Source organism: Aedes aegypti, unplaced genomic scaffold (genome assembly GCF_002204515.2).
Source record: "Aedes aegypti strain LVP_AGWG unplaced genomic scaffold, AaegL5.0 Primary Assembly AGWG_AaegL5_hic_scaff_1142_PBJ_arrow, whole genome shotgun sequence".
Classification (NCBI taxonomy): Eukaryota; Metazoa; Arthropoda; class Insecta; order Diptera; family Culicidae; genus Aedes; species Aedes aegypti.
In genome coordinates, this window is record NW_018734562.1 from 48,568 (window position 1) to 65,813 (window position 17,246).

At 37.5% G+C, this 17,246-nt stretch overlaps 1 protein-coding gene across 1 annotated transcript; it reads right to left on the minus strand.

The window, feature by feature from the left end:
• Positions 1 to 13,009: 13,009 nt before the first annotated feature.
• Positions 13,010 to 15,080, minus strand: LOC110680274. The gene is made up of 2 exons (XM_021856097.1): positions 14,594 to 15,080; positions 13,010 to 14,519 (listed from the first exon to the last, which is right to left on the minus strand). The coding sequence occupies exons 1-2, from the start codon at positions 14,716 to 14,718 to the stop codon at positions 13,010 to 13,012; spliced, it is 1,635 nt and encodes a 544-aa protein (XP_021711789.1). The 5' UTR covers positions 14,719 to 15,080.
• Positions 15,081 to 17,246: the final 2,166 nt, after the last annotated feature.

The following is a 17,246-nucleotide window of genomic DNA, read 5'->3' on the forward strand; positions in this document are numbered from 1 at the left end:
GATGAACCACGAGCTCGCCCAACTCTACGGCGAACCCAGTATCCAGAAGGTGGCCAAAGCTGGAAGGATACGATGGGCAGGCATGTTGCAAGAATGCCGGACAGCAACCCTGCAAAGATGGTATTCGCTTCGGATCCGGTTTGGTACAAGAAGGCGTGGAGCGTAGCGAGCTAGGTGGGCGGATCAAGTGCGTATCGATTTGGCGAGCGTGGGGCAGACCGAGGATGGAGAGATGCGGCCACGAACCGAGTATTGTGGCGTGGAAATTGTTGATTCAGTGTTATCTTGTTAGATGTTAACTAAATAAAAAAAATAAAAAAAATCAATTCCTTACAAGGATGGTAAATGTTACGTTTGCATCGCAGATATTCCATGTTTTCTAGTCTAAGTTTAAAAGAAGCCAGTTTAAAATATACAGATCTAAATTCTTCAACCTACCTTAAACAGCACAAGTCTATTTCAAAAACTGTAAGTATTTACTTCAGTGATATTTCTTTATTAGGTAATACCATTAACACAGCACAGACGCCTTCGATTCTGTTCATGTAGCCTTGCAGCATCGCGCAAAAAATGTTTATCTATCTCCACACTTCTCCCCAACCAGGTGTTATCCGGCTTTACCGTATCGGACAAAATAATAAAATCGCAGATAATGAGGTGAATCAACAAATTGACAACGCCGGAGATGGCTCCAGCAAACTCGTACATCAGTGCAATAAAATAATTTATACAGTGGAGGGAGCCTGCTCTGCATGAACGTAGCTCGCCGCCCCACGCATGTTGGAGCTATTTTGGTGTGATTGCGTGAAAGCAACTATTTCTTTCTGTGGGCCAAAACAACTCCCTGGAGACCCAATGCACTCTACCTGTGGCTGTGGCCAATGGTGCACCGCACAGCCTTGATACGTATGACTAACCCCGCCGAAGACTACCACAGCACACAGTGGTTCCATTTGTTCTTTAAAGTGGTCATAAATGATGATAACTGCCATCAAAAAATTACCAAACCAATCATGATTTGCTTTTCAAACTACTCATCAGGTTGATGTCATTGCTATGCAGTAGCGTAGCTGTGGCGTGCGGTGGATGCGGTCCACACCTATGAAATTGTGAAAAGTAATACCACATAACTGAGAATCTGATTCTAGAGTACGATTATACTAAGCAGGGAAAATAACTGGTTGAGAGATAACATAATTGGCAATATGTAGGGGCCCTACCTGTTTGGCCCAAAATTTAAATTAAATGTTTTAGAATATAAGCTCAAATTACTGTCGAATTTTATACCAATTTGGCCGACAAAGGAGGTGACGAAAAAAAACAAAACGGTCAAAAATACATAAGTTCTACAACATCTTCTCCATCTTTCACGATCGTAAGAAAAAAAAAAGAATTTGTTCCTACATTCTTGAGCCACAAAAGAGTAGAAAGTGAAAAAGACGACGACTTTTTATTCGATTTACCTATGTGCAGTACCACTGTGCAACATGGCGATAAACGCACCCGTTGCCGACGTGAGTAGGTGGAGGGGCTTTTCCAGTCAGGTTAAATAATCGCCAATTCGAGAGACAGAGAGATGATGGGTTCGCCACATTCAGTGAGTCGGACAGTGTAAACAACCGCTCGCTTGTTTGAGCAGATGTGGATTGGAAACACGTTGGTTTTGCGAAAGGTGAACAGACATATATACCGGACTGGTCGTAATTGGGACATATTTTGAAGGCAGAAAATTGTTTCGGGTTAATTGATAAGTTTTGGTTTCTTTATTTTATCTACCAGCTAATCAAATAAATAGTCACACTTTCTCCCTATCTTAAGGACGCACGGATTAGGTTGTCTAGCATTGTTTTAGTTTTAAGCGTTCACGTTTGGCACGACCTCGATCAACCGCTGCTGGAGCTTTTGTGGTCATCGTTGAAGAACCGGAAGAAGCCTCCCCGGTGGTTGTTCAAGTAGTGGATGATCTCCGGCTCGTCCTTCGGGCACTTGGGGTAGTACACGTCACAGCTGTTGGCTCCAATTCCGTACCCGAGTAGGGCTGCCCGGGAAAATTTTGAGCCACGGTGAGCTGTCGGGGACAGCACTCAACACTCTGGAAGGGCAAGGAAGAATGAAAGAGGTTTTATGCATTATAGTTAGATCTATTATCTGACGTAAAAATATTAAATTCGCCATTTTTATTTCATGTTTGTCATAATTTGCCAGTTAAAGATGTATTCTATTGGCTAGCAGTTATTACTTTTTTGCAAAGCTTTATACACAGACAAACAGACGAAAAATTGGCGAAATTTCCGTCGGTCGCTCAATCAACAATCATTTCAAACTTGCTGAATTTAAATCCTCCCAACCAGAGGCGTACGTATTGGTTTTCCTCGTGTCTGACTGCCATCTACAAGTCTTGTTGCACAAATAATATTTCGTACAACATGTTCACCAGATGGTGTGAACTAACCGATGGATTTCAAAGAAGTTTGTTCAAATTTTTGTGTGTGGTATAAATTTAGGCTTTCGATTAACTATGACACGAATGATAATGTTTTATGAAGAAATAAAAATTAAAATAGAATACACAGGATATTGAACTGTGAAACGAACGTAGATCACTGTAACACAGATTTGCTTTATTTTAGTACAAGGCTAGGGAAAAGCCATTATTGAAAATGATGCGATTTCATGCGTCACATAAATGAGATTCGCATAGTAGTGTATTTGACCACCTTTTCGAGGCATCTGCAATCGGTTCCAAATCATTACCTTTGTGGTAGTGATAAATTAATTACTCACTTTCATTATACAGTCCAAATCGATGCAATCAATTGATCGCAAGATTGATTTTTTTTTTTTAATATTTGACCTCTTCCTGCAGAGTACATAGAAATAATTATTGAATCGAGAATCTTGCAAAATGCTAGTACCAAACTAATTTAAACTAACAGCAATCCCTCTCACATATTCACATATTCACATATATCACATATTCATATATTGCATTTACATTACCTTTTCATTCAATTAAATTCTCTGATGTTAAGTCAAGTTTATTTGCAAGCATCGTGCTCTGCAGTTTAAAGTTTAATCGCATTTCTACCCTACACTATCAAATCTCGGAATATTTCTATTGTGGCAATACTATTTGTAAATGCGTTTGACCTAATTGACATATATCTTAGAAACCTTAAAAAAAGATAGAATAACATCGAAGAAAGAGGTACAATTAAATAAAAAAAAAGTCTCTGACAGATCAGAGATATTGATTTCTTATTTTTGCTTTCGCAAACTTTTTGATTTCAAAATGAGGTTGGGTGGCACTAATGGCTACCACTTCTGCTTTATAAGCAAAAAATGACATCGCTGAAAATGATTCCGTTGTCAAAACTTTTAGAAGTATGCTGAATTAAACAACATTAACGAATTACTATGAAGAATGTTGAATTTTCTTAGGATATTGCCTACATTAAGGCGTATTCCGCGCTTTAAAGCGTTTTTAATTTTAAATAACTTTAAAAGCAAACGATTTGTAAAAGTTTTGTCTTCATATTCGGCTGCAGGGTCCATGATTTTGGTAGGTAACAACATTTTCATTACTACCGGAATGTTATTCACATGTTACCCCATATCAGCATACTCAAAAAATCACTTTAAACATTTTTTAAACATGCTTAAAACTTTCATAAAATATAATGTAGTGCATAGTCATGATCAATGGGTACCAGTACTTGTTTTAAAAATATAAAACTTGAAACATTTGCATTTTCAATTGAAATATTTATGAAACGTCCAAAAAACTGATCAATGTTACCTGAACTACGGTACCTAAATTGAAATGGTAGCCAAATTTTGTGCATGAGGAATATGGGTCCTTCAAGGAACATTGAAATATTTTCAAAACCAGATGACCAATGATCAATACCAACGCAGGTAATCAATAGAAGTTTCTTTTTGTAAACTTGTAAAGTTTAAAGCCCGATTCAAAGTTAATTTGGACGCATTCAAATGATCATAACTCAAGAATGAACAACATACAGGGTTGGTCAAAACGTCAAACAAAAGGGTATTTTATTCAGCTTCCAAACATAATAAAACAAGTTATTACATTTCACCACTTCGAACGAACTGTCGCACTTACTTGTGATCGATGCCATCATGGTCTGCACAGTAGCTGGCGACACTGTAATCGGCGAACTTATTCCACTTTAAACGCATTTGTTGTGGCATTTGTCACTTCTTTACCGGCATCTCGAAGTTTTCGCTTGACAATGCCCAATATTGTTCGATCGTCTGAACGCAGGGCAATTCGAGGATTAATCTCTTTGGCGACAAATTGACATTGTTTGCAGCATACCATTCTAGTACCTCCTTAGAGTAGTGGCAGCTGGCTAGATCCGGCCAAAACATAACGTTGGTCTTGTGTTGCCGAATGAAGGGTAAAATCCGCTTTTTCAGACACTCTTCAATGTAAACCTTCGAATTCATTGTGGTAGATGTGATGAAAACCTTGGTTTCAAGGCCACAACTGCAGATTCCTTGCCATAGTCATAAGTTTCCGAGCAAACTTGTCAGCAAAAAACAAATTTGTACGTGAAGGACATCCCCCACCCATTTGCCAGGTAAAATTTTTCGTCCGGGGGATTTGTTTATAATCCATTTTGACGTATGTCCTCATCATCCATTAAAATGCAGCCAATCAATTTCGTCAAAACTCGTTCGTAAGGTATCGTGCTCGCTTTTTGGCCACTGAATTTGTTTCAGGGAGCGATTCGGATATTTACCTGGCACACAAAGACTTAGATCCTTCTCTTGAAAGGATGTTACGCACGATGGGAAAGTTAGAATGCATTTCTTTGCCCAAATCACGTATGGAAGATACTGGGTACCTTTCACGCACCTCAACAACTTCCTCCTCAGCCTTTGTCCCTAGTGCCACTTTTATGATAGATGCGCTGTGCTCTATCCACACTCAGATATCCTTGTAACGTTGATTACAAGGCACACTGTTGACTTTGGAATTTCAACACTTTTGCTATTTTTGGAGGCGGAACCAGAAGGGATTCTCTAGTGTTTGGTGCACAATCAATTTTCCTTTTCTCGAGTTCCATGATTCGTAATTTCGAGATGCGTCCGATCAATCGAGGAAAACTTTCACCAATTTTTCGTCAATGAAACGTAAACATGTCGTCAAAAGTTTTTGTTCAACCAACCAGGGCGCGGGGGGTGTTTGAACCGTGCGTCCAGATTTACTTGAATCGAGCTTTATGCATAATGACTATTTTCTATTCATTTGAGCATTCATTCTGCTGTATTTTTTACACTAACTGTCATTTCGACTTCAACTCAGGAGAATTGATAAATAGCATAAAAATCCTGCTGAATGACAGGGAGGAAGATAGAATATAATCCTAAATTACAAAAAAAAGTAATTCTGTGACTATCCTTGTTTCTGAGTGTCAGTGCAGCTGATCCTGGCGGCAGATCATGCATAAGCTCACAAACTTTTTTGATTTAAAGAAAAAGCGAGTTCAAGATTAAACAGATGAAAAGGAACATTGACTAATACACCAAATTTAATGAACTTTCTTGATCCAGTTTGATTATTCAGGTGGCCATTACCTGTTCGATTCTAATTTACTTGTAAAAATCACATTAATTTCAATTTTACATAATCTGATAATTTAACACCCTCAACCGAATTGGAAATGACTTTAGCCGGTACGAGTATTTATGGGTTTCGTCTGTTAGCTAACATTTTTTTAGTTTGAGAGGAATCTGATTGAAAATACAAAGTTGATGCCAATTTGTCCAGGAAAGTCGAGTTTCACTCAATTGTTAAATTAAAGACACTTAATAACTATAGCAATACATTTGTGCACGTAAAACTAAATGCGAAATAAAAACAACCAGTTTCAGGGGTTAATTAAGTGCTCGCACCGGGGTAATTTTCAGCAGACCAGAAATCGGCTGATTTTACATGTATGATTCAGTTGAGACCAGGTTGATGAATGATAATTTTATCAAGTGTAATATAAACCATAGTAATTGATAATAAAATCTTCGAGCTGTTTAGTAGAATACCTATAAGTAGATGAAAAAAAACGATTTAGTACTAACCATTTAATTCCACTAGAGTTTGTATCTTTGACAGATACGCGTATTTCGACTCAACTGTAAGGCGTCTCAGTGTCGTGTACTAGCTCGAAGTCGAGTCTAGTACCACGACACTGAAGACGGCTTACAGTTGAGGTCGAAATACGCGTATCTGTCAAAGGATACAAACTCTAGTGGAATTAAATGTATAGTTACTAATTCGTTTTTTCATCTACTTATAGCAAATTGTTCTGAAATCCCATGGTAATTTCAAGAATGCAGTAATGTTTACCACAATTTTTCTCCATGTGGCAAAATGTTTAAAATTCAATAGTTCTTGAATTTTATTTCGAACGCTTTTTTCATGAATCTTGTGCTAAAATTGTATATGTCCCAAAATTTTTTTTTCTATATGACCAAAAATGTTTAAAATTCGATTAGGTAGTTCTTGAATTTTATTTCGAACCCTTTTTTATGAATCTGTGCTAAATTGTATATGATCCAAAATCCAAAGGATTTTGACTGGAGGTCGTGACGTTAAAAAAAAGCAAAACAAAAAAAAATTCACCCTATGAAAATTAAAATTTGGTTTTCCCCCGGATTTTGTAAATTAAATGTGCTCGTTATTGACAATTTACCATTCACCTATATTTTAACAGCAGAAAAAAACTCTTATTATTTTTTTCTGCATTTTTTTCTCTCTGAAGAATGTCCCATTCTGGCGAATGTGTTTTTTTTTTTTTTTGAGGTGGAAGCTCCTTTTATCAGTTTTTGCACAAATCGCGTACTATCTAAAAGTGCATACAATGAAAATCTGAAAAATATATTTATCATTGCCGATACGATAAATGTTCAGACCATCAACTTAATTTGATTGAAAACTATAAACTTATTGTATGAAATTTGAATATAAATAAACATCCGATTTCAGCTGTGGTCCTATTTTTAAAAGGGCTAAATCCAAGTCCTTGTAAATTTGTTGAAAGATGTAAGAACCTAGAATTTTGTTGCCCTATCCAAAAGTATAGATATTTGACATAAGTAAATCTGGAATGAATTAAAATACCTCAAAAGCTATGATTTCATGAAGCTAATCTATAGTGGAGAGAAATACAAACGATTTTATAAAAAATAATTTTAACCATTTCATCTAATGTTTTTTTTAACTCATCACATCGAAGGATTATTGAAGAAAAAATCATTACTGGTTAAGTTTCAAAAAACACAAAAAATAGGATCTGTGTTGACTGGATAAATATGGATTTTCTAAAATAAAAAATTTCGATGTAAAAAGTTATGTTATCGAAACAAAAAATCACAGGAACATTTAAATGCCCCAAGGATAAACACAAACTATAAAAATATTTATTGTTTGAAAAAGTATTGTTGATTCTTGTTATCAAAATCGTGGTCATACTTTCTGGGGCTCACTGTCCGAGACAAAAGGTCAAAAGGTGGAAAGACAAAAGGTCAAAAAAACCGTGGCAAAAAAGTTCAGTTCAAAATTTCAAAAACCGTGCCAAAAATAAGTTACACCATTCTCGACGTTTCATGCAAAATAAAGTTTTGCGCGAAAAAAATTTGGTATGGAAACTTTTTTTACACGGCCGTGTAAAAAAATCCGTCGCAAAAACAGAATCGGGTGTACAATCCTTCTATTCACTAACAACAACCATAAGAATATATATAAAAATCTTTAAAATCTTCGCGGGTAAATATATAGCAAACTGTCACAGCTTTATGAAAACATACTGCAAAACTAGAGTGCTGTATGCCCTAAGATGATCTTGCAAAAATATGAAATTTGACGAAGGTACTCGATTTTTCACCACATTTTCATGGATCACCATCAAAACGCATCATTCTACCTGGAAATTCGATGTTTTCCATATTCCCACTGCATATTTTTCCATTTATGGGCCAAATTTATCATATTGTAGGAGCAGCTAAGGTGGGGCAAAAGTTCGACCCTTAGTGGTATACTCCAAAGTTTCCCAGGAAAACAATAGCAGCTGAAACAAAACAAATTCCATACCAGTAACCTTCAACATATGGCTACAATTTGCTGAACAAAACTTGTGTCAAAATTTTACCCATTTTTTAGTTATAACAGTTTCAGAATTGATTGTCTAAACGGAACTTTGCCCCACCGGTGGGGCAAGAGTCGAAATCTAGTTGTGGGGCAAAAGTTCGCTGGCTAAAACACAAAATATCGGATACTTTTATGACAGGGCAAACTTATACCCAGCCGTAAAACTTAAGTTTTGCCGAAAAATACACCTAATTTTCATAAAAAAAAATTACCCAAAACTTGGATAATTGTAGTATACCTCGAAAAATAGCAGTTTTTCGCAAAACGAGTGGAAATGTTGATGAACATTTTTCGCACGATCAGGCAAACTTTGCTTAATTTGAGATAATATGTGGTTTTTTTTGCAATTTGCTAATTTTTCAGTAGATTATCCATGGATCGAACTTTTGCCCGCCTGATTCGAACTTTTGCACCACTATAGGCCCAAAATTGTTTCCAAGCATTTATTAAAAACTAATAACCTCAAAGCAACCTCATGATAGGCCTAGAAACGCTTTTACATAAAATATTGAAAAAGATTTATCTTTATTTGATTCCATACAACGAAAGCTTGACGGAATAATTACAATATTTACGTCGAAAACAACAATAGCCATAACTTTTCCAATCTCAATCAATTTTAATGCTATTTGAGTGAATGTGTCTTTCTTGTATAGCATTCGAGCCATTATGACATTTATAAGTTTTGTTTTTGAATTGAGCCAGAATCTTAAAAAAGAAACTCTTGCCCCACTCGAACTTTTTTCCCCACTTTACTCTACATGTTTTCATTTCGTAAAAAACCATTATAAACCACTCGATTACCCAAGTTTCCAATATATTAAAATTCAAAATAAGTCTATAAGGTAAATAGTAACTTCGTGAAAATTATCCTCAACATCGCAGTTATTTCGAATACATCACAATCATGATGATAGAATATACTGGATTATTTGAATTATACTTGGGACAGTGGAGGCCACTATAAAGCTCTTCGAGAGTAACTATAAAAATAATTATGGGCTTGAAATCTTCTTACATATATTCAAGAAAATCAAAAGCCAGAATTTATTTTAAATTAATCCGCTTTGCCACCCTAGACACATTTATCAAAGAAATTCATAAGCATTATCAGAAGGAAATTTTGGCAAAACTCCTATGATTTTTTTCAAAATTTTTCTTTCCTGTAGAAATTTCTTGTGTGAAACTTTAATTCTAAGAAGTTTGAAAAAAAAAACAATAGCTATCTAGGATGAGTTTCATGGATTGACCATTTCCGGATATTCCGGATTTTTTCAGACAATCAGACCTTTGTAGGGGTAGGTGGCAGGATATAATCATCATCAGGTTGTTGACAATCGAAGCCAAGTTACTAAACGGCACCTCTCTGCTAAGATTTCGGATAACTGAACAATGATTCATCCAAAAACCAGAACTATTTGGTCATCTCAGCGTTGAAAAACGGAATAAAACGTAGCCCATATTTACATTTCCAAAAAAATGGGGAGGGTTCGTCCCGGCACTTTGCGGGTTAAATAAATTATAAAAAGTATTCCCAGTAAAATGATTGTTAAAATCCCCAAAAAAAATCCTAATAAACTTCGCGACAAAATCCTGAAGAATTTATGGAGTAAATTTTAATAATAATCTGTAGGGTAATTCTTGCAGTGACACAAAGTATTACTATAAAAATTACAAGAAAGCATTGCGAGAAATTCTTGTATGACTTCCAGGTAAATTTTTCTAGTCGAATTTCTTCAACCCCTAGAATAAGCTTTTGTAAAATTTCCCGGAAGCAGTTCTGTAGGAATATATCTCCAGTCATTATTCTCAGATAGTAAAAAAGAAGAAAATCGATAGAAAATGTCTAACAGAATCTATTTAGAAATCCTGGAAGAATTTTCGTAGTAATCACATGGTTGGCCTGTTTAACGATTTCCTTGAACAAATTATGGAGATTTCTCTCATAATACCTTGAAAATCATTTTAAAATTTTCGGGTAGAATTCTTGGGAAAACCACTAGAAGAATCTTCATAATAACTTTTGAAGGGATCCCTGAAAGAGTCAGTTTACGTATTTCTGAAGAAAATTGTAGACGCATCACTAAGAAAGCCAAAGCTCTTCCAAGAGGAAACATATGGAACATATGAAATAATCTATAGGGTTTAAGTCACCGTCGATTGTTATAGTTTTGGGGAGATTGTTGATATTTTTCGGTGATTACTACACACTGAAACACGATTATAAACGTTTCGGCTTACTGATTTTCACCATCATCAGTATTTGTTCAAATCGATCGTTCACCACAGTGTGGTTTATTACTCAGTAATTGGGAACGATCGATTTGAACAAATCTGATTGATGGCTGAAAATCAGTAAGCGAAACGTATAATCGAGTTTCAGTGTATGTAATCACCCGAAAATATCAACAATCTCAAATACTATATGGGATAATCGCGTAGTAAATCTCTTGGAGTACATTTCGAAAGCATGGGAATCTAGAGTAAGGTGGGGCAAAAGTTTCGACCTTAAGTGGTATAATCAAAGTTTCCAGGAAAACAATAGCTGTTAAAACAAACAAATACCATACAGTGAACCGTCACAATATTGGCTATAATTTTGCTGAAACAACTTGTGTCAAAATATTTACCCATTTTAGTTATAACAGTTTCAAAATTAATTGTCTTATTCGAACTTTTGCCCCACCGGTGGGGCAAGAGTTCGAATTCTAGTGTGGGGCAAAAGTCGCTGGCTAAAACACAAATATCGATTTTTTATGATAGGCATACTTTACACCAGGGGGTCCGTCGCCTTGAGGTAACGCCTTTCGCTTCCATAAGCGGAAGGTCATGGATTCAATTCCCAGCCCTCCAAAAAAAAACACCGTCCAGCACCAGAAGACGGCCGCACGGAGGACCCGTGCTTAGGGGAACACATCTATCCTCCGTCAGTATAGATGGTGACTGAGACAAACTGACCCCACTTCGCAGGCCACTAGCCTCAAACGAGCTCAGGAACACGGCAAAACGAACCACCGCAAGAGCAATTGACTATGGCTTATTGGAAATCGATTGGACCAACAGCAGAGCACTCTCCTACCTGCCTCGGTGTGAGAGCAAAAGAGCAGAAGAGAGTGAAAGCAGATGTAAATATAGATTCGCTAAAAAATAAAACTGTATGGTAAGGAAGATACACCAGTCGTAAACTTGAGTTTGGACGAAAAAATACACACTAAATTTTCCATCAAAAATTGCCCAAAACCGGGTTAATTGTAATATACTCCAAAAATAGCAGTTTTCCACAAAACTATGTGGAATGTAAAATTTTGGTGACATTTTCACACGACAGACAAATTTAAACTGATTTGAAGATAATATGTAATTTTAGGCTAATTTGCAAATTTTTCCGTGATTTTATACATGGGTCCGGAACTTTTGCCCCGCGATTCGAACTTTTTGCCCGCCACTATGAGCCAAGAATTGTTTTCAAGCATCTATGCAAAAACTAATACACCTCAAAGCAACCTATGATAGGCCTAGAAACGCCCTTACATAAAATATTGAAAAATATTTATCTTCAATTGGTTTCCATGCAACGAAAGTTTGACCAAAAATTACAATATTCACGTCGAAAAAACAACAAATAGCCCATAACTTTTCCAAATCTCAATCGATTTTTTATGATATTTGGATTGAAAGTCTGTTACTTGAATGCATTCGAACCACCATGACATTTATAAGATTGTTTTGAATTGAGCTGGAAATCTAAAAGAAACTCTTACTCTACTCAAACTTTGCCCCCCACTTTAAGTCTACTTGTTCTAAACATGGCTCACAATAAAAAAATGTTTCCAAAAAAACCTCCTGAATTCTTCAGCGGTCAAGTTACAGATAACCCTCAGATACTCAATGATTTTTAGGTTTTTTTTTACAAAAAACACGATGTTCTATAAACAGTACGTTTATCGTGGAAATTAATGCTACCTTCATCAATATACTGAATGTTCACGGGCGCCCCTACAAAGTATCAAATTCAGGTCCCCTTCAAACTGATTTTTCCTACCTGTACATATATGTTTGTTAGAAAAAAAATTTCCTACAGCTATGAGAATTTTCACCATATTTCCGGAGCCCTAAGAACCCGTGGCCCCAGTATGGACCGCACCGCCCCTGGCTACGCTACTGACCCTCCTAACAGCTGATTAGTCCACAAAACAGCGTTTCCAGGAACGATTATTGTACGGTAACATTCGTACTTCTGAGCTCTGCTTTTCTATTCAATTTTTATCGATGCGTACCAGAATTTCAAGATCATAAACGAGTAGAAGAAAGCTAACAAGAAGCCCCGTTGCCACATTTTCTATTAGCTCAAAATGATTGCTTCAGAAGTCATTCAATAAATCCTATAAAAATATCTACGAATTGCTTTATAAATTTCTCAAATCGAGTAAAATACAATAAATGAATATTTTCCACTTGAGCCATATCGTTCTTTACTAATTGATTGACCCCAACGAGGCTGCATACTCTACGTGCTGCAACAATCCCCGATTGACGTAGGTACTGAACCCTTGCCCGCTGGATCGCCGGGACATCATGCAGATCAGCTTCGGCACGCACTGGGAGCTCATCGTTGCCGGCGATATTGTCCAGTGCTTTCCGAAGCTGACTGCTGACGGCCATGATGGGCGATGCCGATCCACCCGAGGCCGCCGCGAATGCTGGACATGTGCTCCACCGGTTAGATCGCTAACATGACTAGATGGCGACTGCGTTTGCGTCGGAGGATAGTTACCAAAAGGTTCCCGGGGCAAAGTTTGAATATGCTCTGTAGGAAACCGAAAATGCTCTGGGGGCTTATGGGGCTGTCTGATTGGCCCACCGTTGATTCAGGTTCGTTGGGACGTTCGGTTGCTGTGGATAAGAGGCGGATGCGTCGGCGTAAGGTTGCTGAATGGGGGCGGGCTGCTGAGGGTACGGATAGTTGGCGAGGTAGTTTTGAATGTAGAAGTTGCTGGGATCGAAGGGCGGATATGGCGTTCCTGGACTACTGGGACCTGGGTTTTGGTAATAAGAGCTATCGGGGATACTTTGAGGTGTTGGAGGGATCTGGTAATTGGCTTGATGTTGACCGTTTTGTAGATAGTTGTCGTAATCTTGGGGTTGTTGATAGTTGAACCCATCTTGTTTTCTGATATCGATTCCATGTTGATTGTAGATTTTACCCTTCTTCTTTTTTGGTCTTTTAGTTGTGATGGGAAAGGTCGGTGGTGTAATAGCGGAACCATCGGATTCTTGAATTTGTATTGTTGCTTTTACCGTGTAGAACTGATCTTCAGTGCTCTGCGGCGGGGATGGGCTCTCATTGAAAAAACGATTTGGTTTTTGAGATGATTCTTCGAACCGCATGTGAGAAGATGCCGAATTATGTTCTCTGTTTTCGGGTTCATGGAATTTGAAAGGCTTACCAGAGCTTGTCCTAGTTAAGTCTTGTCTAGGAAACTTGAAATCTTCTCGCGATACATGGCTTTCCTGAAATTTGAAATTTCTGACTGGATTTGTTTCGGGTACTCTGCTACTCTCTTCGAATCGGAAAAACCTACTTGCATTTCTGGGAGTGGTTGAAAAATTTTCTTCGGCGTCGGGTACACTATTTTCATTTTTAACAATGCGTGGTTGAGTATCACTGGGAACACCATAATGATCCTGCTTGTTTTCAGCATCTTCAGGTCGAAGCATTTCAGTTGCATTTTTCATTAGGTTTTCTACAAGGTAAACTTCATAGCTTGCCGGATGCATGGATTCAGTACCATCAATTTGGGTTTTTGGTGTATCCTTAACCCTTTCAAATACTTTTGGCAAGTGGGTATCGAATTTCATTCCATCATTTTCTTCGAACTTCAACATTCTCGGAGTGATTCCCGAATGATTTTCAACCAGATTCACTTCTCCCACATTCAATTGATGTAAAGAATCTTCGTAAGAAAGCTCTTCTTCTGAGGAAATTTCTTTGAATCTGACTTTATTGGAAGAAGGTACACTAGTTTGCTCTGTTGACACAGTCATGGGATTCATCATAATATCAGATTCCGAGAACCGAAACAGTCTTGTGGTTTTATTCCATGGCTCGACCACCTTTGAGCGATGCGAGGAATCCTGAGGAAGCTGATCTGAGAACTTTGCCCTAGCCGTTTCCATATTGAAGACCAACATTGGTCGCCAACCCGATTCAAAATATTCATTGGCACCTTTAGTATCACTAACTCTTCTGATCGGTCCCGGAACTCCCCGAGAACCATCATTGCGCACTTGGAACGTCGTATCGCTGAATATTAACTGATCTTCACCGTTTGCAGAAAACGTTAAACTGTAAGGACACAAAATAAAGGATTGCTCATTTGAAGTTCTTCTTGAATCAAACGTCCACTAAACCACACTAACCTTTCTGTTTTCCTTTCTTTTTCACTCGCAGATACTTTTTTGTCACTGGCAATGGTAATAGCATAGCCATTACACCACAACAGAGGTCCCAGCAAAATTGCTGCCAGCACCGTAACACTTGTCATACTTCCTGCTTAAGCTCGTAGAGTGCACTGAACATATCACAAAAAAAATTGTTCCGCAAACCGAAAAATTCGACCTCACACTCCGCGGCCTGGCCGTTTTTCGCTCTCTCGTAATGTTTTATATAGATTATTATCGAAATGGTAGCAGCGGCACGCTGGATGTTGCCTGACTGCAGTTTCGCGACCGAAGACGGCGCCAAAACACCATCACCTCGGTATATACGATACCACTTGAATAGTGCCCACTCTACCAGCTTCTTCAGTCAACAACCAAATAGTGTTTGGAGTTGTTATGGACGTATGGTCCATTGTCGTTCAGTAGCCCCATGCTGCACAACTTCGGACTGAGCATTGCCAGGGAGGCTTCTGGCGCGCGGCACGTTTCTAGGGTGTGCGCGCGCGACTCAGTTGTAAACGTTTTGTTCGCGGATCAGGCGTAAACGCTCTCGTGTATTGGTGATACAGTCGTGTTCCGAGAGGTACGGTTTCTCAATTGGAAAAATGCCAAGCTTGTACCAAAACTGAACAAAAATCCGGCAGAAGCATTCAGCTATCGTCCAATCAGTTTGCTTTCCTCCATCAGTAAACTTTTTGAAAGGATCATTTTGAACAGAATGATGGTCCACATCAACGAAAATTCAATTTCTGCCAATGAACAGTTTGGATTCCGACTTGAACATTCCAGCACTCATCATCTTTTACGTGTAACAAATTAAATTCGTTCCAACAAAACTGAAGGCTATTTTACTGGTCTTGCTCTTCTAGTATTTGACAGTGTTTGGAATGAAGGCTTGATTGTAAAATTTAAAAACTTTAAATTTCTAACATACTTTGTTAGAATAATTCAAAAGTTTCGATCAAATCGTACACTTCAGGTTAATTACCAGAACTCCCAGTCTGGAAGACTTCCCATAAGAGCTGGTGCTCCTCAAGGCAGTATTTTGGGACCAATATTATACAATATTTTTACATCTGACTTACCTCTGTTCTTCATACTTGCAAAAATGGAAGATTTCTCATAATGCTTCCAAAACTCAACTTATAATGCTCCCACATAAACTAAAAGCTCTTTATTTGAAACCTTCAAGTAGACATGTTGTCACGATGAGAGGGGCTCAAAAAAAATGAAACCGAACAACCATTTTAGAGTTGAATGTCAACAAAAGTTATACGTATGATCTTCGAATGCGTAATTATGTACGTGTGCATATTAAATTTAACATACAGATTCAAATTTGTGGTGAAATCAATTATTTAACTTGCTCAAAATTGACGCGCTCATGAAATATCTTATAATTTTAAATTGAATTATCCATGATACCTGGATTGCTTAGATAATATGTCATTGTAACTGCCATAAAAATTGAAATTAACACTGTAACTCACTGTAAATCAGCAGTGTTTCTCATTTGTATTTTATCGTTTGTGATTCCAAAATCACGTTTGTTCGTGTCCCGCGGTTGGATTTTCTTGATTGCCTATCATAAACCGCCGTTTAACTTCATCTTGCTGCAGATATACTTCCGAATAACTGTTTGAAGACAGCCAATCTAAAATGATGACCACTTTTAAAAAGTTGTTAGAGAGGCTGCATATTGTGAATTCAACAATTTTAATTAATCACTGGAAAAATATCTATGAAAACAATAGCTGGTCATAAAATAGTAAAGTTCTTATATCAAAATTCACAATACGTATGAAAACTTTTGGAATGTAGTGTTGACCACTGTCAGCAAGTTACAGAAATCTTATGTTATTTTGAAACTGATGTATAACTATACTGAAACTGCCAATAAATTACACTGCTGTCTATGAGGGAAGGGGTATTAAAATGAACCTCTAAAGGATATCGTCTTGCTTCTAATGGGAAAATAATGAATTTGCGATAAATCACTCAATAATGTTAATTAACGCAGCGATACGAAGTAAGACAAAGATAGCTGAATTTTCACATATTGTTATCGTCATTAAAATATTATGGAAATGTTCATTTTATGTTGGTGGCAATTAATCCCACGAGCGCAACACCAGAGTTTTGGTTGTATTTGTCTGGTATTCAACCCGACATCAAAGAGGATCAGGTACATCACATGGTGCAAGAGAATCTAGCGACGAACGACCTGAAAGTAGTGAAGCTGATTCCAAGGAATAGAGATCTTCGAACGTTATCATTTGTCTCTTTCAAAGTTGGAGTCTCTGCTGATTTGAGGGAAAAGGCAATGTCTGCTGATACCTGGCCCAGAGGAATTCGTTTTCGTGAGTTTGAAGATCATAGCCTAACACGCCATGGTTTTTGGAGACCAACATCCCCAGGTAACCAATAAGCATTTGAATAAGCCGTAAATCAGTCTTTTGATTGCATTTCATATGCTAACTGCCTTAATACAGCAGACAGATTGCTTAGCTGCCTTAAAATAGCAAATGGACTGCCATTCAAAAGTTGTTGACTGTTAATCAGCATTCCAAATGCACAACATGTTTCGATTTCCGAACATTTCAGTTGCTTGTATACTGCCACGAAACTGCTA

What these genes read in the sequence shown, in the direction of transcription:
- LOC110680274 (XM_021856097.1), bottom strand. Translation starts at nt 14,718, where the DNA reads ATGACAAGTGTTACGGTGCTGGCAGCAATTTTGCTGGGACCTCTGTTG. An exon ending in AAAGAAAGGAAAACAGAAAG is followed by an intron (nt 14,520 to 14,593) that starts GTTAGTGTGGTT and finishes GTGTCCTTACAG; the next exon opens with TTTAACGTTTTCTGCAAACG.